General features: G+C 40.9%; 1 protein-coding gene across 2 annotated transcripts; it reads left to right on the top strand.

The window, feature by feature from the left end:
* The first annotated feature begins 7,014 nt into the window (after window positions 1-7,014).
* Window positions 7,015-23,169, top strand: hmgn3 (high mobility group nucleosomal binding domain 3). Of its 2 annotated transcripts, XM_069887421.1 has the most exons (7): window positions 7,015-7,181; window positions 14,593-14,640; window positions 14,898-14,924; window positions 19,251-19,301; window positions 21,152-21,244; window positions 21,345-21,444; window positions 22,761-23,169. In XM_069887421.1, the coding sequence occupies exons 1-7, from the start codon at window positions 7,164-7,166 to the stop codon at window positions 22,772-22,774; spliced, it is 351 nt and encodes a 116-aa protein (XP_069743522.1). In that variant the 5' UTR covers window positions 7,015-7,163; the 3' UTR covers window positions 22,775-23,169. The 2 variants fall into 2 exon arrangements, with proteins under 2 accessions (XP_069743522.1, XP_069743523.1); XM_069887422.1 differs by lacking the exon at window positions 21,345-21,444 and having other exon boundaries at window positions 7,018-7,181.
* The last annotated feature ends 2,155 nt before the right edge of the window (window positions 23,170-25,324 follow it).

Here is a 25,324-nt window from a genome sequence, read left to right on the forward strand (position 1 = left end):
CTGGGTCCATTAAATATACTATAATATCATCTGCAAATAAGCTAATTTTAAATTCTTACTCCTTGACTTTTATTCCCTTTATCATAGGTTCCCTTCTTGTCAGCTCTGCCAATGGTTCTATAGCCAAAGCAAACAGGGAAGGTGATAATCTAAGCTGACAACAAGAACATGTCAATCCGAGAATACGTTCTGTGTCTGTTTGAATAATATGAATAATCTCTTTCTTTTGGGTGTTGTTTTCTCCATAGGTCAATTATCTTCAATCATGCATTGAGTTTAATGTAAATTTGGCTGCTTTATTATTGATAGTTTTATCTATCAATGGATCGAGATTAAAATTAAAGTCCCTCCCCCTAGTAAAATGTGTCCTTGTATATCTGCTATCTTTAAAAATATGTCCTGCATAAATTCCTGGTCATCTTCATTAGATGCATAAATGTTCAGCAAGTTCCAAAATTCTGAATAAATATGGCACATCATCATTACCGCTGGGTAATGACCTGCTGGGTCTGTTACTAATTCTCTTATCTTAATTGGTAGATTCTTATTACCTAATATAGCAACTCCCCTGGCATTTGAATTGTACGATGATGCCACTACATGACCTACCCAGTCTCTCTTCAGTTTGCGGTGTTCTAACTTTTGTATTTCTTGTATAAATGCTATGTCTATTTTCTCCTTTTTAAGTAGCTTCTTCTGGATCTGAAAACAGTCTATTTTGCCCACCAGGGATGAATACCTTCAACACTGCTGGATGCTGAAACACAAAATTATAACTTTTTTTCCATAGTACAGTTTTTGTTAAAAATTCTTCAAAAATTTGAAGCTTTTATCTGGATATTTTTTTCCCATTGTACTCCAATGGTTCCTTGTTTTCTTTCACATTTTTAATAGCCAGTTCCAGTTTCTCTCTCGTTGTATATTGTAGTAGTTTTATTAGTTATGGAACACAGTTTCTGCTGTGGCCGCGGCTTTGGCAACAATACTCTCTGGGCTCTTTCAATTTCTATTTCTTCTTGGTGTTCTTCTACTCCCAAGATCTGTGGTATCCATCTTTTTATAAATCCTTTTATATCTGCCCCTTTTTCACCTTCTGTCAGGCCCTCTATTTTTATATTATTATGTCTGCTAAAATTCTCTAAAATGTCAATTATTTGGGTCAAAAGTCAGGTGTCTTCTTAATCTCCTTATCTCCATCTTCCAATTTTTCTCTTAATTCATTCACCTCCATATCCACACCTATCACTCTGTCTTCCACTTCATCACTTTGCTTTCTCATTTCTGCCATAGCATTCTCCATTCTTTATATTTTTATATCTGTCTCTTGCATGATTTTTTTTAAATAATACTGAACTCAACCATTATTGTTTCCATTAGAATCTTTATTTGACTGTCAAAATATTCCTTATCTACCATCTGCGTTTGTTTTTTACCTGGTATTTTTTCTTGTACGTCTTTATCTTCTTCTGGATCATTTTTTTCTTGCTCCATTTCTTGGCTCTGTGTTGATCTTGCTCTATAGTTGACTTCTCTGCGGCATCCCCCATTATAGTATCAGCGTCTTGCTGTCGGCATCCATTCTCTTTGGCATCCTCTTCAGTATGAGTACCGCGCATGTGTGAGGAGTCGCGCATGCGCACTGGCATTTCTTTTTCAGTCTCCGCAAGCCAGCATACTAGACCGCCCCAGGGGATGTCGCTCCCGATCTTCCCGTTTACCAGCTTCGCAGCTCGGGCCATCCTCTTCAGGAGAGCCCTGTTCATGGACTCTGGAAAGGCCTTTCTCTTTTTTTCCAGTGATTTCTTCACCTCTTCTTTGCTTGTCTCTGTAGTCTTTTCCTTCTTTGGAGCCATCCTCATCTTCTTATACTTTTTTATCTTGCAACTTTTTTTTATGTTTTACTTCTCTGCTTGATTTTTTTTTCCAACTTTCTCTGTGGAGGGCTGGTTTTCCCTAACCAGCCACTTTTCCATCACATGACCATCAGGCCTTGGTGAGACTGGATCTGAAATACTCTGCAGTCTGGTCTCCTTTGTTAAGGAAGAATAGACCAAATTGGAAAAAAGCACAGTAAAGTCTGATTTCAAAAGAGAGTTGGTTTGTCTGATGAAGAGAGGTAGGCCTTTCTCACATTTAAATTTAGACAAATAAGAGAGAGCCTCGTTGATATGTAAAAAATTCTGATAAGACTTGAAAGTTTAGAACAATGGTTTTCAAACTTTTTCTTTCTACTTTACATTCCACCTGAAGTAATCCCAATGCCATAGATGCTCTGTGAATAGTAAGGGATTACTTAAGGCAGGGGTGTCAAACTCAAATTCACGGAGGGCCAAAATTAAAAACTTGGACTAAGTTGTGGGCCAAACTAAATATTTATTGAAAATTTTCAACAACATCTGCATGTTTTCTCTTCTTTCAACATATGTAATGTTAAACTTTTTCTTATTAAAATAAATGTTTAATAGTAGTTTTGGATAAACTCTTTCCAGAAGCATTAACAAATTAGAAATAAAATATTCAATAAATAATATTTCTCTATAGAGGATTTGTCAAATGTTGCTAGTGTGCTGTCGAATAGTAAAATCTGAGGGCTATTGAGAATGTGGGAGAATAACATGATTCCTGAAACAATCAAATGGGTGACTGATTGTGGGCATGAACTCTAGCAGGGTTATTTGCCATGCCCTTTTTCCATTGGTACAGATATCCTTTGATTTACACACTTTTCAAGTTTTATGCCTAATGAGCTTGTATCCAGGTGCAGGACCATTTTTAACCAGGAATATATTTATCACTGTGACATGAAACTATTGGAAGATCGTTTTATCCTGAGATTAAAGTTCATAATCCTTACTCAGGCCTGTGTGCGGGAGGGCGGGGTTTGCGGGCGATCGGTTTGGACAACGACAGTGCGGGGGCATCGGCTCTCGCTGCAGGGCGGCATCTCGGCGGATCAGCGGCCCCGTCACCGTGAGTCGCGGGTCGGCCTGCGGCAGGGAGGGGGAGTGGGCAATGGTCCTGGCGAGGTCAGGCCCCCCCTGAGTTTCTGCCGGACCCCCCTTGACCTGCTGAGTTTCTCCCGGACCCCCCTTGACCTGCTGAGTTTCTGCTGGACCCCCCTTGACCTGCTGAGTTTCTCCCGGACCTCCCTTGACCTGTTAAGTTTCTCCCGGACCCCCTTTTCTTTCCGTGCCGGTGTCCCAGGACCTTTCCAGGGCAGTCTCCGTGCTCAGGACCGCGCTGGGATCCCGGTCAGCGGTGGAGGAGCAGGTGAGCGCAGCTAATCCCGATCCAGCCCACGCCACTCCCGAGATTGGCGGGGGGTTCCACCCTACCTGCCCGACCAGCCTCGCTCTCCACGTATACTCCGGGCACCCGCTACTGGTCTGGTGGGAAGGCGCAGGGCGGCCGGCGCCCCCATCGCCTGGCAGGGAGCCCCAATTTTCCCTCCGGCATCCCGACTCCATCTGCAGCTCCAGGAAACGCTGTGCCACTGGGGTTCCGGGCGCTGGGAAGTGGCCTTGGCTTCCCCTGACACCGGCCAGGCCGCGCTGAGGTGGGGGGGTGGGCGGGGGGACACGACAGCATGTTTATAAAACCACCCACCACTACTTTTCAAGGACCAGGATTTTTCTCTCTCTCTCTCACCCTGGGACACAACGGTTACTGTGCATGCGCTATACTGGCGCGGTGGCCAGCGGGCCTCCTCTAATACATTTTTGACATGATCTTGCGGGCCAAATGTAATTATATCGCGGGCGTGCCCGTGGGCCAGAGTTTGACATGTGTGACTTAAGGTGATAAGAGGGAAAAAAGGTTGAGAATCACTGCTCTAGACCCAATTGTTGCTGAAATATTTTGCTTGAGGAAAAATTGTCATTGGCCCATTTCCTTTGGAGTTATGAAACCGTGCACATAACGAGTCAATTAGGTACAATTAAAACAGTGGTGTTCGTAACTCTGCATTCAGTCAGGGTACGTTGACAGTCAGTAGCTTTCAAACCACTAAAACTACTAGGAAATAATAATCTTGAACATGGTGGAATCTAATCATCAAACAGCGACTATTATCATTGGGAAACCTACCATCATCAACATTCTGGGCATCACCATTGATCAGAATCTACCTGACCAGACACATAACATTGAGCACTGTCACGCTGAGTACTGACACACCTTAAGGCTGAGTGCTCAGACCACACCTGTTCATGCTACTGGCCCACAACTGCAATGCCGGATCCAGCTCCAACAGTGTCATTCTTTGCAGATGACACAACAGTAGCTGGCCTCATCAGCAACAACGATATTGCTCTACAGAGAAGAGGTGGAAAATTTTGTGATATGGTGCGAGAAGAACAACCTGAGTCTCATCGTGGACAAGACGAAGAAGATGATCGTGGACTTTAGGAGAACCAGGAACAACCACCCTCCACCACACATCAACAACCCTATAATTGAGAAATTGGAGAACACCAAGTTCCTTGGAGTTCACTTAACTAGTGACCTATCATGGACACTCAACATCTCCTCATTTTTCAGGAAGGCACTTCCTGAGAAGAATGAAGCAGGCAAGGCCACTGACCACCATTATGTCAACCTTCCATAGGAGCTCTATCAATAGTGGCTTGGCCGGCTGCATTACAGTGTGGTACAGTTACTGCAGAGAAATTGATCGGAGGTCAATCCACAGGATCATAAGTGTGGCAGAGAGGATCACTCCAGTCTCCCTCACTTCCCCCCCCCTCCCCATCGATGTGATCTATTGGGATCATTATCTTAAGAGGGCGTGCAAAGTCATTGAGGACTCCTTCCACCTCGCCACAGCAACTTTCAGCTGCTCCTTTAAGGAAAGAGATACAGGAGGATCAGAGCCAGCGCCACCAGGTTGAAGAACGGCTTTTTCCCCACGGGCGGTGAAAATGATGAATGGCCAAAGGAACTGCTCACACTAACCATCTGAGACTATCATAATTACAAAACATTTATATATTTAGTTGTATAGATGAATACTTGTCTTTAATATGTATTGTTTGTCTGTATGTGTTATGTCTGGTTGTGTGACTGCATGTTTTGCACTGAGGTTAGGAGAATGCTGTTTCAAAAGGTTGTAATTATGCAATAAGATGATAAACTTGATTTGATATAAATACTGTGACTATAAAAGCAGATCAATGGCTAGATATCCTGCAGAGAGTGACAATGTTTACTGAATTCTCAAGGACTTCCCACCATCTGCAAGACACTAATCAGGAACAACTGCAGATGCTGGAATCCTGAGCAAACAAAGGGTTGCTGGAGAGACTCAGTGTGTCAGGCAGCATCCATGGGTAAAAATGGTCACTCAATGTTTGGGGCAAGGACTTATTATTGAGACTCAATAAAGGTCTGGACCCATAATGTTGACTGACAGTTTCTACTCATGGACATTGCCTGACCCTCTAACAGCTAATTGGTCTGGGGGAAAATAGTGTTCTTGCTTGGCACCACATCCATTGTCCTTTGCACTCATTCCTTCCATCTCCCATGTAGAATAGGGACCATGTTACTGGTGTCATTGGTCTTAGGATTTCCAAGAGCACCTCCCAAATCTCGATTCTACCAGGCCTGGATTAACCGTTAAGAAAAATGAGCACGTGCTTAGGGCACCAAGGAAAGGAGGTACCACAGAGTTTTTTCCCCCAATGTCAGATGGTGCAGCTGAACAATGAATGAAAACAAAACATATACATAATATAGTTGTGGGGTCTGATCTGGAAGAAAACTGAATTTTTAATTTATTATTTCACATTCAGCACTTATTGAGTTTTAATGTCTTGTCAGTTCGACAAGAGGGGGAGCATCAGTTGGCCTTAATCTGGCCCTGGACTCTACTCTCAAGGCCTTAATCTGGCCCTGGACTCTACTCTCAAGATGGAAAAGGGCGACATGCCCATTGAAAACACCCTACTGGCAGATCCCCGTTCAAGTCGCACACCATTGTGATTTTGAAATATCACCTTTCCTCTGGCGATGCTGGGTCCTGGTTCTGTGAACCTTCTGAGGGGAATTTAGGAATGAACAATGATTGTTGGCATCGCCTACCCCACACGTAGCCTCATGCAAGTCCAGGTCGACTCTTCCACAATAATGCTTCACACTGCAAACGGTCTCCATTACTTTGAAACGCCTATCGAAGCAATGCATCTTCCCGCTCTTTATTGCTCCCGTATCGGTTACAATTATGAAAGTGCTTTCAAATGTTTCTTCGTACAGACAGGCCACATTGTTGCAATTTAAATGAAAAGGTTACTCGCTGTTACATCAAATCAAAGGTGGCTGCGATTATTTCAGTGTTAATACTATATCTGCCCATGCAGTGAAAATACAATCCTGGAGAAACGCAGCAGGTAATTTATATGGAGCAAAGACATCAGGTTATGGATCACCCTATTCGTTGGATGATGTGCACCGTTTGACCTGCTTCTTCCTTCGACCAGGCTTTCGTGTTGCACGCCTCAACTGCTTTTATTGGAAAAGGGCGGGTTGCTCGACTTGTTTAAATGAAAAGTTTGGCCAAATATCACAAGTTTTCAGTGCAAAGAATTACGATTTATTTTTCAATCACTAAATATTGATTTCTAGGCTTATTTGTTTTCAAATTTCTTGGTCTTGATCTCTATTTGCATAATATTTTTAAAAAAGATTCAAAATGTCCTACCAGGCGATTGCATTTTTCCAGCGTTTTGATTGGACGTCAAATAGAATTGCTCCGAGCAGGCATTCTGTGCACAACAATACCAATGGCCGAGGCGCCTTCTCTCTCTACCCCCCCCCCCCCACCTCATTTGATTTGGCAGTCATTTCAACACACACAAAAAAAGATCAATATTGACATGTTGGAGAACCAATGGCTGAAAGGGCGCCATGATGTCAGGCCCCATCGATTGTCCCTGCACCAATAGCATGATTCGCCCAAGGTGAAGTGGGCAGGACCAGAGCAGCTTTCCACCACTCGAGCGCTGACTTCTGGACCTGATTTGCATCTCATCAGCATGCCATTATCAACCGATGAGTAAGGTGTTCTGAAATCGCTCTGCGCGCTGGTCGGGACTTGAAACTTGCAACAGCGGTTGCAACTAAAGCCGTCGCACCTCATCAGCGAGTTTTTGCCCAATTCTGCCATTATGGGTCCTAAAAGGACGGTAAGTTTGACAACATTGTTTGCAATTCAGAACGTACGATGTGTTTTTTTTTGCAAAATGCACAATTTAGGGGAACCAATTTTTTTTTTTGCATTGATCGGCTGCATAATTTTAAATTATTGCCCTTTGAAGTTTCTAATCTATTTTTAAAAAAACTTTTAATTTGAGGCGGGGAAAAGAAATGAAAAGCGTGGCGCAGCCACGGTTTTTCGAATCGTCTGACGTTCTTCTTCCCTCCATGATGTTTGAAGTAAATGAGTCCGTTCTCTTCACTTTTGGAAATGACTTGCCTGCTCCGAGGCGGATCTGTTTGTTTTTGCAACATTTTATACCCAAATAAAAACACCAAGGGGTTTCGAGTATTTGATGCAGATCTTGAGAAGACACTGATTTGCGGAGTTCCCCCCCCCCCCCCCCCCCCCCGAACGAAAGCTAAAGCCATATTTAAAACTAATCTCCGTCTCCGTCCTCTCAGCGGAGCCCGTATGTACCTGTCACTCAGCCCGGCGCGCGTCGCCGCCCTCCTGCCCGGCACGTACCTGCCCTCGCCACGGGGCCGCGTCGCGGGCGCGAGCAGCAGGAATTTGGCGCTTCTGGGCTCCTGGAGTTGGCAGATGAAACCGGTTCTGCTTCTCGTCTTTGTGACCCGGGTGAAGGACCCGGGCTGGTGCGGGGAGCTCGGTGAGTCCGACCCACTGGCGTCATCGGGGTGGGGGGGAGTGCGGACCCCACCGGTCACAAGATGGGGGGAGTGCGGACCCCACCGGTCACAAGATGGGGGGAGTGCGGACCCCACCGGTCACAAGATGGGGGGAGTGCGGACCCCACCGGTCACAAGATGGGGGGAGTGCGGACCCCACCGGTCACAAGATGGGGGGAGTGCGGACCCCACCGGTCACAAGATGGGGGGAGTGCGGACCCCACCGGTCACAAGATGGGGGGAGTGCGGACCCCACCGGTCACAACGTGGGGGGGGGGGAGCGCGGACCCCACCGTCCACAAGGTGGGGTGGGGGGGAGCGCGGACCCCACCGGCCACAAGGTGGGGTGGGGGGGAGCGCGGACCCCACCGGCCACAAGGTGGGGTGGGGGGGAGCGCGGACCCCACCGGCCACAAGGTGGGGTGGGGGGGAGCGCGGACCCCACCGGCCACAAGGTGGGGTGGGGGGGAGCGCGGACCCCACCGGCCACAAGGTGGGGTGGGGGGGAGCGCGGACCCCACCGGCCACAAGGTGGGGTGGGGGGGAGCGCGGACCCCACCGGCCACAAGGTGGGGTGGGGGGGAGCGCGGACCCCACCGGCCACAAGGTGGGGTGGGGGGGAGCGCGGTCCCCACCGGCCACAAGGTGGGGTGGGGGGGAGCGCGGACCCCACCGATGACACAAAAAAATTGACTATAAATTTTGGTGCAGTGTTTCAGGAGAAATTTATTATTTTTATTTAAAAAATCCCTGTCGTTTAGTTGCAACAAAAACATTTTTTTTGTAAGCCCAGCTTGCATGTATTAATATTTCTATCGGGTAAAACATTGAGGTTAAAACTCTGCTAATTTTCTTTTTGAATGTGCTCCAGTCAGAGCTGTCATTATTACCCAATTTGCAATGACACTTCGAATCGTGTGGTTTCGTCCGCGCACGCTACAAGCATGCGCTGTTGTTTTCATTGCTGCTGGTCTTTTTTTTTTATATAGTCACTGCTTTTGTCAAATTTTCTGGTGTTATAGCTACAAAATTGTTGTAACTAGTATTTGTGAACCTCTTTCAATAACTTTTTTGAGAATGTGCAAGGTGCAGGTAGGTGGGACTAGAAGAGAGTATGGAGTTCAGTGGGGACTAGAAGGACTGAGATGGCCTGTGTCTGTGCTGTGATTGTTATATGATTATATAATATTGTAATTTTAATTTTCCTATTTGTTTACTATTGCCATTACATTCAGTCATCTACGGGATTTAGGAGTAACTTTTTTTACAAAAGCATTACTAAGGATTCTGGATGGTCTGGTATAGGAGAAGGTACATGAGGTGGGGGGGGTGGGGGGGGTGGTGACACCACTGGTCCAATGCATTATAGTTTGTACAGTTCGAAGTTCGGATCTTTGAAAAGGTTGTCGGCCTCATTGTATCAGAGAGGAAGAATTAAAGAGGTAGATGAGTGGAAGATCAGATTCTTGTGGACAAACTGAACGTAGGAGGCCCACAGATTTCACCTCGAAAGTAAAAACACAAATACTGGAAGGACTCTGCAGTCCTCATAAGCATTCATAGGAGCTAAAGAAGTGTTCCTACACCATAGGTGCTCTGTGGTTAGTAAGGAATTATTTAAGGTGGCATGTGAGTCGGAATGAAAAGGCTGAGAACCACAGTTATTACCTTTTAATGTATGCTCTCACTTAAAAATTATCTGGGACACAAGGTGGTAAAAGGGCAGGTGATGTATCTTTTGTGGTTGCATAGGAAGGGATGTATATGAATCTAAGAGCTTATTGTCATATACATGTCCAATTTACAGAAGCACTGAAATCCTTATTTGATGCAGCCATGTAAGTAAGGAATTTGGTTGGAGTGCAATTGAGTGTTGGTGGAGATGGGCAGTCGAGGTAGAGTTTCTCAAGATATTTTGGAATATTGAAAGGAGTGAAGTGTTGCATTTGGTAATGTCAGAAATTGTGGTGAATTGGGCAAAAGGTCAGGATTTGAAAAACCCAAACTTGTGTCCAAGATGAGAGCAGAATACCAGGAAATGGAACCGACAAGAGTTGTGGGTTCTGCAGTACCAAAGAAAAGCTGAGTCATCATTTCTAGAACCTACAAAGCTTAGAAATTGGAAGATTGGAACAGAAGATATAGTGAAGAGATTAAAATGGATGGTCGATTGGCTGCCAATTATCTCTTTAATACATGAAGCCAATATTTCTGGCTCAAAATCCCTAGGCCAGCCCTAACACTATAAGGGTGATCTAAGCCTACGTTTTATCGTAAACATAAAAATCTTAAGCCATGAGGTAACTAGTTAGTCTTCTGTGGAATGTGAATATTTGCAGATCAGATGAAGTAGAGGTGTTATTTTCCTTATTCTTTTGTTACAACCTTGTCAACTTGAGATGCTTTCATGACTGGAATCCTCTACTTATAATTCCCTTTGAGTGCTTGCATTGCTGAGCTTTGTCTCCCCTGAGGTTTAAAAAAATCGATGCCTGAGAATCTCAACAGGTCAAATGATGTACGGATATTCCCCGACTCATGACCGACGCCACTTGTGTCTATCCGCACATATGACCAAAATTTTTGGCAATCCTAATGAATGTGAATACAATATGTGTCAATACTAGTATAGGGGAGTGAATAGAAAGTATTAATTTTGGAGAAAGATGGCAGGCAAGAGGAAAAACCTATCCCTTGCCAATAGATCCACAAAGTAGTTGAGGAAGTCGCTAACTTTGGAGTTCTTATGAAGAAGAAAAGTTAATGACATTGCACACAGTCTAATATTGTCTCATTTCCATGATTTCAATAATTTTAAAGGACAAAGAGAAAATACTTGAGGCTTTAAAAGTTTATGCAAGTATGAAGAGCATGATACTAACGAAGTAACAGTGAGGGCCCATTCACAAAATGAAAAAGTTATTGATACAAGGTTACCTTGATTAGAGGGAGGGGGTAGAATTAGATTTACTTTTTAGGTTTTTTGTTTTCTTCAATTTTTTAATTTGAATCATTTTGGTAAATATGGGTGTAACATGGTCACCATAGATTAATTCATAACTTGTTTCACATGTGGATTAAGGAACTGTTTAATTTAGTTTCATCTTTTATGTACTTGCATCTATGAGAGATTGTTATGTGTTTTTCTTAATTTTTTTGTATGCAAGTTTATGTTAAACTCAATAAAAATATATTTTTTTTTAAAAGTTATTGATGGTGTGGCTGGAGGATCTCATTCAAAATCAAAAATTTTGATTAAAAAGTTTGCCTTAAGATTTCATTAATCCATGTGTGTGGGCAAGATTTTGTTTTACCTCTATTTCACCAATGTCTGTGTTGGATGTAGCAGTCTAGCTTCAAAAAGGCTTGGGAGAAGCTGGGAAATAATGCACTCCAATATATTTGCTGATGTTCACCAGAGTTAATGTGGCCTGGAACAACAGTGGTATAAAAGCATTGGGAGATAACTCAAGCCTGTACTGTTCTTCAGAGAGGTCAGTAACAGTGAATTAGATTTAACAGATAGCTGTGGCCTGGCATCTCTAGCCATTTGGATAACACGGCATTGTAAAAGATGGTAAGTACAGGTAAGGACTGTAATCCATTTTGGTGGTCCTTGGAACATCAGACCCAAGGAAACAGAAATAAAACTGAGCAAAACCCTGTCTACAACAAGGCCTTCCTACAACTGGTACCATATTCTTGGAATGAATGACAGCTCATTATCATGAGTAGTAGATCTATTATCTCACCTCCTGAGAACCCATGTTCAATCGTAATGTCTGATGCTGTCTGTATAAAGTTGGAATTTTCTTCTTGTGTTCACATGGGTTTCTTTTTGCATACCTGAAATGTTCAGACTAATGCTTTAATTGGACACTGTAAACTATTGATATATACATTAGGAGAATTTGCGAGGGAGTGGTGCAAACTTTATGGAGAGAATAAAATTAAGTTAGAGTAAATTGGTGGTTAATGGTTGACTCAGGCTCTGGACAGAAGAACCTTGTCTATGTGGTACCCCTCTGCCTAATATTGGCAGTCCTGGTGAATGTGAATATAATGTTTCAATACCAGTAAGTCAATAAGGGAGTGAATGGGGACTATTAACTTTGGAGAAAGTGCTGTCTTTCATTAGTGGGATGCGACTTTCAAAAATGGGAGAAAGGGTAAAGGTTCCATTATTGTCATGTAATACTACATTTAGAATGTAACATGCATAAAGTTCTTTAACTTTTGTCTTCCCTAAAGCAGAGTTGCCAATTTGTCCAGTACCCAGGTCCTAAAGCCAAAAGATGCTGCTCATTTGTTTCAAACTGAATTAAAGCAGGTCTGCACCCTTTGTACCTGCCTTTCTTGCACATTATGTATTCTCACCAAAAAAGGCCTGACTTTCAGTGTTGGCTCTTCCAACATTCAGAACCTCTTGAAAAATGGAAATTTCTAAATTGCCAATGCTGCTTTGGGGTGGACAAAGGACTGCTGTTTACTTCTGATTATGGCCTGGCTCTAATTTTGGAATCTTGATCCCTTGTTCTGCATTCATTTTGCAGGCACACTCACATTTAACATCGAACCCTTTTATCATTGTTGAACTCCGTTTAGATTACCCTTTTACACTAGTGGGAATAAAGCCAATTTTGCAGAGTCATCTCTATAATTTAAGCATTCAGGTCTTGGTGTAATTTCAATAGATCTGACTTCAATCTTCCTGAGTAGGTTGTGTGGCTGAAGCATTTATTCCTCTCATAATTTGATAATCTTGGTTTAAAAACAAATCAATGTTCCCTTTGCCTCTTTTTGATATTTGTCATCTGTGTTGGCATTTAGTGATTTGTGCACAAGGACACTCTATCATCTTTCTTTTCTAGTTTATTGTCCCATGAAGAAAATATTCTAATATTAGACCATCCAGGATTTTTTTTTATCCAGAGTTGTGGGAGCCTGGAATGCCTTGCCAGGGATGGCGTTGGAGGCTGAAACATTAGGGGCATTTAAGAGCTCTTTGACAGGGACACGGATGAAAGAAAAATAGAGGGGGAGGGTGGGTTTAGTACTTTTTAAGGAATATATGGGTCGGCTCAACACTGATCACTGAAGGGCCTGTACTGTGCAATAGTTTTCGATGTTCTAACTTTGAAATATTGAATGATTGTCAAAATTTTGCTTATTCCCTTGCAACATTAGGCTTTTTCACCGCCAAATCTAGGCTACACTCTTAGGACCAAGGTAAAATTCCCACGAAGGCTCACCTCCCAAACCTTTCACAGCGCAGCCATACTTACCTGGGAAATCAACAACCGGCCATTTTAAGGGGGGGTGGTCCCACCCCCAGCAATGATGTCAAGAGTGACGTGTTACGCACTCACATTTAGGCATTGAACACAATCACAGAGCTAACTGAAAACTTGCTGGATCCACAATCTGAGATCACAGAGATTTGCAAAGCCGTTTCATTTATCGGTGCAAAATTAAACCTTCAACACGAGTGAAGGAAACCACGTTGTCTGTGTCACATTTGCATCCAGTGGAAGGTTATGAGAATGTTTGTTAACAAAATGAATTGCCTTTTCTCCACAGCCTCATCTGTTAAATTTCAATGCTTATTTCATCTCACACACATAAACACATTGGATAATTTGGGAATGGTACAATTCCCTTTTTTTTACAACTGGAATAAGTTTATGAATACAGTACAATGACTGTTGATTTAGCATGCATGCTTGGCTAAACTGGAGTACAGTATAAAACATTATCATTTAATCCTCAAAAAAGTGGTGATTGCCTATGTGATGCACGTAGGCGCTGATTTCACAAGCCATCCTGGTAAGCCTTTTGTTGCTTCACCCTGCTAGAAGGGGATTGGTAGGTGAACTTGCCTGGGCTATAAGAGTGCCCCCACCCCCCAGGTCTTGAAGCCTGGTCAATTTTGACCAGTCCAACCTGTTCACACTGTACGATTCCCAGATAGATAACTGGTTAAATTGCCCGATTTGCCCACTTTTTCACGGCAATGTGAAAAGGCCAATTCTCTTTATTTTGTAGCTTTTTACTCCTCTGCATTGGGTACTTGCCCTTGTTCATCTAACAAGTCCTCTCACCTGTGTGTACATTTTTTAAAAAATTTCAAATGATGTTTATTTTATGCAAATTTTTAAAAAATGAACAGACAAGGTGCTATTGTCACTTCAGAAAGCTAGACTCCATTTAACTGATTTTTAAATCTGAATCCTTTATTGCAAATACCTCTCAAACATTTTGGTATCAAAGCAGTGAGTGATGTGAGGGTTTTATGACTGAAGGAGATTGGTGGGTATGGAATTTTCTTTCCATTTCTAGCAATTCCTGCTGTTGCACACATGTAGGTGAGTGCACACACATTTGGAATAAAGGGGAGAAATTAAAGAGTACCTGGAGAAAACCCATGGAAATTTCACCTGCCCAACAGAGATCATGATTGAACCTGAGTTGGTGTCTTGAGGCATTAGCTCAAAGACCTGGGGGGGAGGCGAGGAGAGAGGGCAGGGGCAATGTGGCTGGATGTGCATTCTTTGTTTTTTGAAGTGGAAAGGGAAAATGTTTGTTTGCCCACTGTGTTTGCTGTTCTGCATGGATGGTTTTTTTTTAAGTGAAGTTGGCTGGCAACTTTAAAACATAAATTCTCCTGGGTAGATTACAGATTAAAGTTGCATGCAATATTTGTCTTTTCAGGCATCAAGTGAAAGTGAACAAAAACAGGATCCAAAGGTAGTTCAGAAAGTGAGTTTCTTTATGATCTGTTTTCAATTCAAAGAGGCTTTCTTTAACAGCTGTGTTCATGGGTGAATTGGGTTTATTGTCATACAAATGGACTGAAATCCTCCTTTCTTGCTGCAGCTACACGTGCATGCTCTAATAAACAATGTAGAAATTAAATTGCCACCAGAGAAAGAAAAAATTGTATTCATGGCCAAGCAAAATAATGTTTAACAAAAGCAATGCCTTATCTTAATCTTTTCAAATACTTTCTTTTGCAGCTCAGAAGATCTGAAAGATTGGAAAAAGTAAGTAGTTTACAACTGAACTGTTCTATTTAAAAAAAATGAAATAAATTGGTTTGCTGACTTTAATACTTGAGCATCGCAAGTGCTTTGTGTTTTTGGGAATTACTAGCTTAGCCTTTGATTACTGCCCTACACATGGGATGTTTGGGCGGCTCTATTTCTGTGCTGTATTTCTAAAATAAAATTTTAAAAATTGGCATTTTAAGCTTTCTTTTGGAGAGCTTTGTTGTAGTAGACTTGAATTTCATAGACCAATTAATACAATTTCTCAACATAACTTGAGTACATCAATAGGCACTTTCAGGTGGCCAATTGCCCCGTATGTAAAGCCGCATGTTTAGAAGCTGTTTTGAGGCCACCTGAATGTGCAGGAGGCGCTCTTGAGGTGAGCTACGTAACCCTCCTCCGAGAGGGATAATCAGCTCAGCTCAGTGGCTCCCCCAGCCACCTGAATGCAGCTGGCTGAAAGCAGATGTGAAAGGGTCAGGCTGCTGATCACAGCTGACACTGGGCAGGAGCTGGAGTGTGCTCAGAGCCGCATCCTGTCTGTGTCTTTTAGGTGGCCAGCGTTGTGCTTTAAATGCTGCCACCTGAACAGCAATAAAGGGCCGCTTCTGCTTCTTCAGCGTAGAATGCACCTGAAAAAGCCTACTATTTTATTTTTTAGAATGCTGATGGATACCCAGCTGTAGATTATCTCTAACCTTGTGTTATCAATTCAATTCTGGGAAAACATTACCTTTCCCTTCCTAGCCCATGTGTAACTGTAAATTCCATTTTTAAGATGAATTTTGTCACCAGTCGGTATGTTGATGTGTGTACTTGGAAATTGTCCACACCTACTTCTGAATGGCAAACTTCCTTGCTTTTTACAATTTATTTTTATTGACCTATTTTCTTAGTTGCTGCTATCATTTTAGCATTTACTTTGTCATTAGCACCTGACTGCCTTGTGTCTCAAACCTATGTGGAATGTTTGTAACTTCTACCCCTATAATAATCCACCTTCTAGTAAAATCCACCTTTAAAGCAACAAGTGTCTATTCCCTTGCTCCTCCTGCTATTCAAAACATCTACAGGGCTATGGGTTTGCAGTAGTAACAACCTTTAAAATGTAACTAGTTTGCCCAAAGAACATTCTCATGTAAATATTTATAACTGTATCCACTAATTAGATCAGATTCTGATTTATTGTTAACACATACATGGCATCACATATAACCCTGAGATTCCTTTTCTTGCGGGTGAAGCAGAATTACCACTTTTTGGTAGCGCAAAAAAATGTACATAATGTACATGTGTAAACAAACTGCAATGCAGAGAGGAAAAAAAATCAAAGTGCAAAAGAGTCATTAAATGAGTCAAGGATTTGAGTTTGCTAATAGTGGAGAGGGGTAGCAACTATTTCTGAACCTGGTGGTATGAGTCTTGTGGCACCAGCGTGTGCTGGGAGGTGTGGGTCTTTGATGTTGATGCTGCTGCTCTGTGGCAACAGGGCTCCCTGTAGATGTTCTCGATAGTGGGAAGTGTTTTGCTTGTGGTGTCCTGGGCTATGTCCACTACCTTTTGGAGGACTTTGAATCTCCATACAAGATAATGATGCAACCGGTCAGCACACTTTCCACCACACATCTGTAGAAATTTGCTATGGTTTCTGATGTCATACTAAACCACCTCAAACTCCTGAGAAAGTAGAGGTGTAGTTGTGTTTTCTTCATGATGCCACTTGTATGTTGGGTCCAGGAAAGATCCTCCAAGTTAGTTACTCAAAATAACTTAAATTTGCTCACCCTCTCCACATCTTTTTTCCTATTCCTCCCCCTTCCCCTCCTCCTTTCTCTCCAACCCCCTCCCCGTGATCACTGGATCATATACCTCTGGCTTTCCATTCCTGAAGTCAACCATCAGCTCGTTGGTTTTGAGTGTGAGGGTGTTGTTGGTATTCCATTCAACCGAGTTTTTAATTTGATGAGATCTACCAGGATTGTTCTCTGAAGATGGAGCATAAAATCATTGGGGACTCCTTTGCTTTCGACATAGACCAGAAGAAATTCACCAAGTCATTGGAATCTTCAAGACATTATTTTATTACTAACTTAATATAAAATCTTTCTTTACTCTAAACTTATCCTCACTTTGTGCAAATGTGTATGCCAATCCAAAACCATTACAGTTCAGGCACAGTTCTGAAGAGATGATTTTAAAGTTCAATTTCAGAAATCATTTATGTTGAAATGCAGTCTTTAAACTGCTGTTCAAAAGTTCTCAAACTCCCAAATTCTTGAAGATTTGCTCTCAGAGAAATATTTCTTCATACAACTGACTTTTAATTCTACTTTCTTGCTTGGAGGTTTTGGAACTTGTATTTCACACGATGACAAGCCAGCCAAGAGTTAAATGAAGTGACCATTACAAATGGACATGTAGAACTGCCCTCTCATGACAAAGACAGTTGAAGTGACCTTTCTTTCAAAGCCACTGATTGTGTGTTCCTTCCCTATCAAAGGGAGAGTGCACAACACTACCTCTCTCATTGAAGTTGCTGCATCTCCAAATTCAGATGAGGCATGGTTAAATATTAAAGATACCACCTTGAAGTGTCTCAATCACATGATATCACCACTGGTTTTGAAGTTGAACTCTTTCAAAAGTTTAAGAGCATATGCCTCCCAAGTTGTTTGCACACCATCCAGCAAAATGGCTGCTTATTTGATCAGGTGCCTTTCTGAGTAAACGTCAATGTCTTCAGTATTTCTATCAAACAATATGGCTGTTTACTTTTCAACTGAACAATGATACAAGCTTGTTTATAGCTGGACATTGGAGACATGGTGACTCTCAAAATGGTGTTCTCTGTGGGTGTAAGTGTCTGATTTTCTGCCCCCCCCCCCTGTTTCCAAACACACACAAATAACTTTTCTAAAAATAATATTTATAAAGTAAAGCTTATTAATAATAACATGATTCTGTAACACCTTTTCTGCCACAGCATCTTTCAACTCCTCCCATTGGGGAAGAGATACAGGAGGATCAGTGCCAGTACCACCAGGCTGAGGAACAGCTTCTTCCCTTGGCCAGTGAGATGATGAATGATCAAAGAAGCTGCTCACACTGACCATCTGAGACTCCTATTCATGAAAGAATTCTTTATTTATTTGTGTAGATGAAATACTTGAATGTGTATTGTGTGTCTGTATGTTGTGTGGTTGTTGCAGGGTTCTGTTATTTTTTTAATTTTTTTTTAGTAAATTTACTTTGGGGTTTAGGACAGGGATGCATGGACATAGATTTCATAAATAACATTTTGAACAGACAGAGGCACTGTTAAAGCTATAAACAGCATTATTCTCAATTGAAAGACTATAAATGAATGTTTACTCAAGACATATATTCAGAGAGAGAAGCCTATCTGCTTATTACTTGCTTTTGGGAAATTGAAACTGAAAACCAGTATTGATCAAACAAGACGTGTGATTAAGATACTTGAAAAGCAGCATGTTTGTCATCTGGAAAGACAGAATTGGAGTGACTTTGGGAGAGATGGTCACTTCTGCTGTTTCTCCTTGTCAGAGAAGAGCAGTGATCTATTATGGCCATTGTAATGGTAAGTTTTGGTCGACCCATGTCTGGTAAAGGAAACAGGATCATTCCTATATTTGGATTGTGACCATTCTACTGATCATTTTCTTTAACCCTTGCCTGGGTTTGTGAAACCATGGGATTTTTGTAACCCTTGTGCAAGGAAGAGGAGAGTTGTGGCAAATTCTCGTAGGAAGGAATTTGTGAGTTTTGAGAAGTCACTGTCTCTCATACTTCATAATTACTTCTGAACACCAGTTTAAAGATTGTGTTTTAACACAAGATTTCTAAGACTGAACTTTGACTTTTCAGAATTGTGCCTAACCTGTAATGGTTTGGGGAACTGACACACACACATACATTTGCATATAGTTGGGGGTTAAGTTTAGACTTGATATTGTTTTTTTAAAAAAAAATGTTTTGAAGATAACATTGTCTTGGTGAATTTCTATTGCTAGTCTGATGTAATACTGGTGTATGTGTGTTTGGTACTGAGGAGCAGAGAACACTGTTTCATGGGGTTGTACTTGGACCTGCAGATGACAATTGACGTATGCTGACTTGTTGCCCCTTTTATACATCTTGCGACTGTGGTATTGTCAGCGAAAAGATCAACAATCTTCATTATTTCCCTCTAACAACCTCCCTCTCAAATTACAAAACCTTAAAATGCAGGTATTACATATTTACTGAGTGTGAAGTTTGGATTTTTTATACTCTTTAAATAATTTAATGCTTCTATCACAGAATGCTGCCGCTACTCAAAAGGAAGGACCAAAACCACAGAAACGTGGCAGGGTGAGAATCTACACAGATAGCATTTTGCAGTAATTATTACCTTTAATTTTTAAAATGTGATTATTTTAAAGAAATTCCCCTCCTGACTTGTGCTGATGCTTCTAGTAAAGTGTGGTAGCCCCAGTGACATATTCATACAGTTGTGTGGTACAGAGCTGACACAATAAACACGGTATAGTGGGTTTATTCTGCAGTTGAAGATGTTGCAGCTACATCTGGAGCAGTGATTGCCTCGGATCTCCACATGCGTGCTTTTATGCTGGGGAAGCTCGGCAGGTCAAATGGTGTCCTTTATGTAGCAAAGGTGAGGAGGCATAACTGATGTTTCTGGCTTGAGCCCTTCATCAAAGTAGCTCAAGCCCGAAATGTCAGTTATGTATCTATAACTTTGCTACGTAAAGGACATCATTTGACCAGCATTTTGGGTGTTTTTTTGACTTCAACCACTGTGTCTACGGAATTTTGTTTTGCATACTAATAATGCTTTTGAAGGGCTAATTTTACTTTATTGTTGGTAAGCAACTTGGAGAACACCTAAGAAGCAGTTAAATCTGTGACCGTGTACATTCCTGAGAACTCATTCTGTCTAGTTGAATGGTTCCGATTTTTTTTTTTTGTGTGTATCAGTTTGTAAACATTTTCCGTGAAGAATAGGTCTTAAGGTGAAGTCCTAATGCTTAAAACTCTTTTAATTCAACATGAACATTAATTATTCTTTACTTAATGTAGAAAATGATTTAAAAAGAAAAATCAATCTGCAATGGTAGTTCCTGGAGATTGATTTATTTTGATAAGCTCTAAAACCATTTTGTCGAGTTCAAATCTGTCAACAGCAGGTTAAAGATGGTTGATTTTATGATAAATTAATCCTGTCTTAAAGATTTCTAGTGCCATCCCCACATTTTACAACAGCTTTAAAGAAAGTGGAGGCATTGTTGTTGAAGTGCAGGGGATAAGTTGATTGCTTTCAGCAGATATGTGAATTATGAGCTCTTGTTGCCACATGGAGCTTTCTTTAAAAAGGAAGCAGCAAAATTAAATGCTTGTAATTCAATATTTGGTTCACACTAGATCTTGGTATTCAGCTCTGACAATCTTTTACTCAGCCGTAGACATGGCTTTAGGGAAGAAGACTTCGGACAGCTAAAGAGGAACTACTTCTAGAGAGTAATGAATCTGGAAATTTCTGTCCAATGAAGCTGTGGATGCTGCCACATTAAATGTATTTAAGACACAATTCGATATTTATTTTTAAAAAAAAAATTTTGAATAATAAGGAATTCGAGGTTGTGGAGAAATGACTTGTCAGTGGAGCTCAGTCCATGCCAAATCAGCCACTATGTTAGTTAAGGATGGAGCAGGCTCAGTGGGCCAAGTAACCTGCTCCTGTTTCTGGAATTCATATAGTCTTAAAGCAGAACTTTTATGTAAAGTTCTGTGACAGGTGATTCACCAAGATGATAATTGGTACAAATGGGTGGATTGTTAACATTTGAACAAGATTTAGAACAGATGTGATTGAAAGTGAGGATTGTTCTTAATTTTGTGTTTATAGTGTAAACAGTATCTCATGATGTTTTCAAAAGGGGAAATTTGCAAATGTCAGTATGTCAATTTTTAAAAAAAAATGTTTGAGCTAAAATAACTGTTGATGTATATAGCCACAAATGGTCATAAGATTTGAGTGACTTGTGTGGCATAGATCTGCACCTTTTGTGAAGCTTGATGCTAATTTTTGAAATTGTAAAGTTTGAAATCTAATTGGTTTGAGTTCCATATTTTTTTACAGAATAAAATGAATGCTCAACTTGCAATGTAATGTGCTTTCTGGGCCATTTTATATTTTGTAGAAGAGTTCTCCACTCAAAAAACCACAGCTCAAAGAAAAGATTACTCAGGAAGAAACTGCACCTGCTCAAAATGGTGAAACCAAACCTGATAAGGTAACACTTGCATCTCAAGCACTAAAAAAAAGGGGGGGGGCTTTTTTAAAGTGCAAGAATTTTGATTGTACGTTCAGTTTTTGCTCAACACTTATTGCAGATCCATGTGTCTCGATCCTCTGTTAGTGTGACATCAGCTAGATGTATCCCACCCAGCTCACTGTCAGTGAAAGGACAGGTTGAGCATGTGGCAATTAAGGGTATGATAGCAAGACTGCTACAGTGTGTATATATAATGGTGTGCTGTGGTTGCTTGGTTACTAAAACTAAAGAGTTCCCTTGAACTGTAGTGAAGATTTTTGAGTGCAGTGTTCCTACCATTTTCAGCATCTCTTACTGAATCTCTTGTAGTAATTGGAATATTGAACAGAATGTCCATGAAATTAACACACCAAAGGATTATTTCTTCGAGAAACATTCAAGCTTGACTCTTACTCCATGATTGGAACAAGTAATTTAGTTTTATTGGGTGGTATGTAAACAGTAACAATGCACATGGTTCATATAAACCAATGGCTTGCTTATTGCTTGTTACTACTTTGGGTGAACAAACAGTTCCTGGCTCTATTTCTGGCATGTAAAAGAGATTCAGCCTTGCAAAATGTGATAATAGTCCACGTTGCTTATAGTATGGTTTCAGTATACAATTAAACTGAAGATTTCTAAACTAATATGAGAAAAATCTAACCATATTTAATGTTACATTCTTGTAAATTATAAAATATAAAGTCTAAACATGTTATGGTGGCCAAACAAAACGTAATCTTGAAAGTGCTCTATGCTATAGCCACCCCAGAGTTGTTCCTTTTAAAAATAGCTGATTCAGCAGAATAGCGCACTTAATGGATGTTATTATCCATCTTGTATTGAGATAAATCTTTTTATCTCCTTAAATCAATTGGGTACCTTGGTTGTCTTTAAATAAATAAATAGATATATGAAAGAGCAGGAGTATTTAAAATGCAAATTATTAGTATTGTGGAGTAGGTTGGGAGTTTCATGACGACTCTGATTGGTACCTGATGTATGCGGATATTGTAGCTCAGCAAGTGAGAAGCAGCTTGAACAATCCAGTTTGCACTCTGCTACAAAGCAACAGGTGCCATTAAGCACTTCAAAGACCCAAGTGAGTCAAGCCCCCATGTTACAGGGATGTGTTTCTGGAAAACAGTTCATAGATTTATTTTGTATTATAATTTGAATCCGTGACATATGCATGTATCAAGAAATGCAAGCTTAAATTTGTTCACCCCGCACAAATTTGGTGAGAATGAATTTTATTCCCCATCTCAAATTTTCAGATCAGTGAATTCCAAACACGTGTAACATGGAGGTTGCAAGAGTTCAAATGCACTAACTAAAAATTGCTTAATGAATGCATTCACGGTTTATTACAATGTATAGATTTGTACTGTTTAAAAATATTAATGAATTGATTTAGCTAGCTATGAAAATGCTAGTTTGCAGTGAATCTGGTTGAATATGATTGTCTAATCAAAGTATTTACTATTTCTAGGAACAGAAAACTGAATCTGCAAATGATCAGAATGCCTGAGAAACCTATCGCCATCTTCAATTCATTTTTGTGTACCTCCTTATAGAATTGAAAATATTTTTATCAAGTGTTTTTGTAAATACATTTATTTTTAGGATTAGTTGTAACTTTTTAGTGTACGTATGCTGATATACAATAAGAAAATAGTAACGTTTGTAACTACTTACACTGCTAAAATGCTACAATTTTATAATTGGAAATGTTTTTGACTTGCTTTCTCCTGGAAAAACTTGGATGGGTTGGTCAGTGGGCTTCAATTCTTCAAAATGGTTTCTAGTGCTACAAAGTAATTTTAAAAAGTGGAGTTGTAATCTTGGTTTCAGTTTTTGAATTTTTTTATATAAAGCAATAAATAAATGGTGTGCTAAAACATGTTGTGATCACCTGCTTGTTCAATTTGAAATAAATCATTCTCTTGTTTACTACAGAATTATTGCATTGAAGTGCATGATTATAGATTTTTGATATTGGTAGTGAAATGAGCTTGTTTGAAAATTGCTGGTTTGAGATGTTGTAAAATCTGAAATATAGAATCATATAACAATTACTGTATGAAAACCGGCCATCTCGACCCCTCTAGTCCGTACTGATCCAAGTGATCTCCTTTAGTCCTACCTATCTGCACTTTGCCCATAATCCTCCAATCCCCTCTCATCCATATATCTATTCACCTTGAATGACAAAATTGACTGCTGCAATCACCTACCTCTTCTGGAAGGTCATTCCACTCAGCCACCACTCTCTGAGTGAAGTGATCTCATGTTACTTCTAAACTTTTGCCTCCTAACTCTTGTGACCTCTTGTTTGAATCTCACCTACCCTCAAGGGAGAGTCTATTCACATCTACTCTATCTATCCCTCTCATATTTTTAAATATCTCTATCAAATCCCCCTCAACCTTCTACGCTCCAATGAATAAAGACCTAATCTACTCAGTCTTTGTAATCTAGATTCTGAAATCCAGGCAACATATTAGTAAATCTTCTCTGCATCCTTTCTACCTTATTGATATCCTTCCTATAATTTGGTGACTAGAACTGTACACAGTATTCTAAATTGGTCTCACCAATGCCTTGAATAGTCTCAACATCACTTCCAAACTCCTATATTCTATGCTTTGATTTATAAAGGCCAGCATATCAAAAGCTTTCTTCACCACTCTATCCACATGAGATTCTGCATTCTTCAGTGCTCTCCTGTTTACTGCACATGTTCTGTTTCGATTATTTTTTTCCAAAATGAAGGACTTCACACTTTTCAGGATTAAACTCTTATCTGCCAACTTTCAGCCCACTCATCTAAGCAGTACAAATCCTTCTGCAATCTCTGAAAACCTTCACTATCCATGACTCCACCTATCTTTTTCATCTGCATATTTACTAATCCAGTTTACCACTCTATCATCCAAATAATCGTAAATGACAAATAACAAGCAATAACCACACCCTCTTGTCCCTCCAATTATATCACACCTAAAGCAACAAAATCCAAGAATATTTAGCTGCCAGTCACAACCTCCTGCAAACATGACTCATTAATCACTACCATGGGGGGGGCGTGGCAAGATGGCGTAAAGGACAGACGTGCAGTCCTAATCCTCCCCAGCCAGTTTTTTTAAGTACCCGTCTTTAATTTAGGTATATAAACGCTTTAATTCTGTTTTTTAAGCATATCAGTTGTCTATAATGGCGACTAATATTAAAAAACCTAAGGTTAAACTACTTTTTAAAAGTGATGAAGAACAGGCCTACCTGTCTAGCTGGAACCACAGAGCTGCCGTTGGGAGCCTCCAAGCCGCAGAGAACTCCAGCCAGGTTGAATATTATGCTGGCGTCGGTCTTCTCTCTGCAAGATGGCGCCAGCTTGTTGAAAAAAATCGACTGACTAACCGCGCATTTGCGAAGCCGGGTGCACGGGTGATCCGATGGAACAAGGAACCCTTGGGCCTGCACTGCCGTCCAGGACGCGCAGGAAGGTGCTGGAGAATGCCCCTGTGCAGCTCCTCCCTCTGCTGGGCATGCGCAGTGGTTCCAGGATCAGCGATCTAATGAAAAGTGCGTGGGCTGCGGGGGGGCCTGAGCAGCGGCACCCTGACCACATCAGGGTGCTGTCGTCAGGTGTCCAGACACGCAGCCGCACGGGGAAAGTCTTGACAACGAGGGAACAAGAAGAGGACTTACACAGCTAGTTTACAGGAACAACTGGAGGAGGTGGCACTAGAATCTGGACTGAACTCTATTTTTACTGTGTTGGAAGGGAATGCTTGTTATATGGATACTATGTCTCATCAAATGACCCATGTTTTTTCTTCTTCATTTAACTCTAAAGCAAAAGGTGTAGCGATTTTAGTTCATAAGAATTTATCTTTTGAGTTACAGACTGTAGAGGGGAATGCTGGGAGGGTTTTAAAAGTGGACTGTAAAACTTTTAATGAACTTTGGACTTAATATCTGCACCTAATGTAGATGATTAATGTTTTATTTCAGATGCTTTTTTTGTATTTTGCTAATGAAAATATTCTAGTT

This window comes from Narcine bancroftii, chromosome 6 (assembly GCF_036971445.1).
Source record: "Narcine bancroftii isolate sNarBan1 chromosome 6, sNarBan1.hap1, whole genome shotgun sequence".
Lineage (NCBI taxonomy): Eukaryota > Metazoa > Chordata > Chondrichthyes > Torpediniformes > Narcinidae > Narcine > Narcine bancroftii.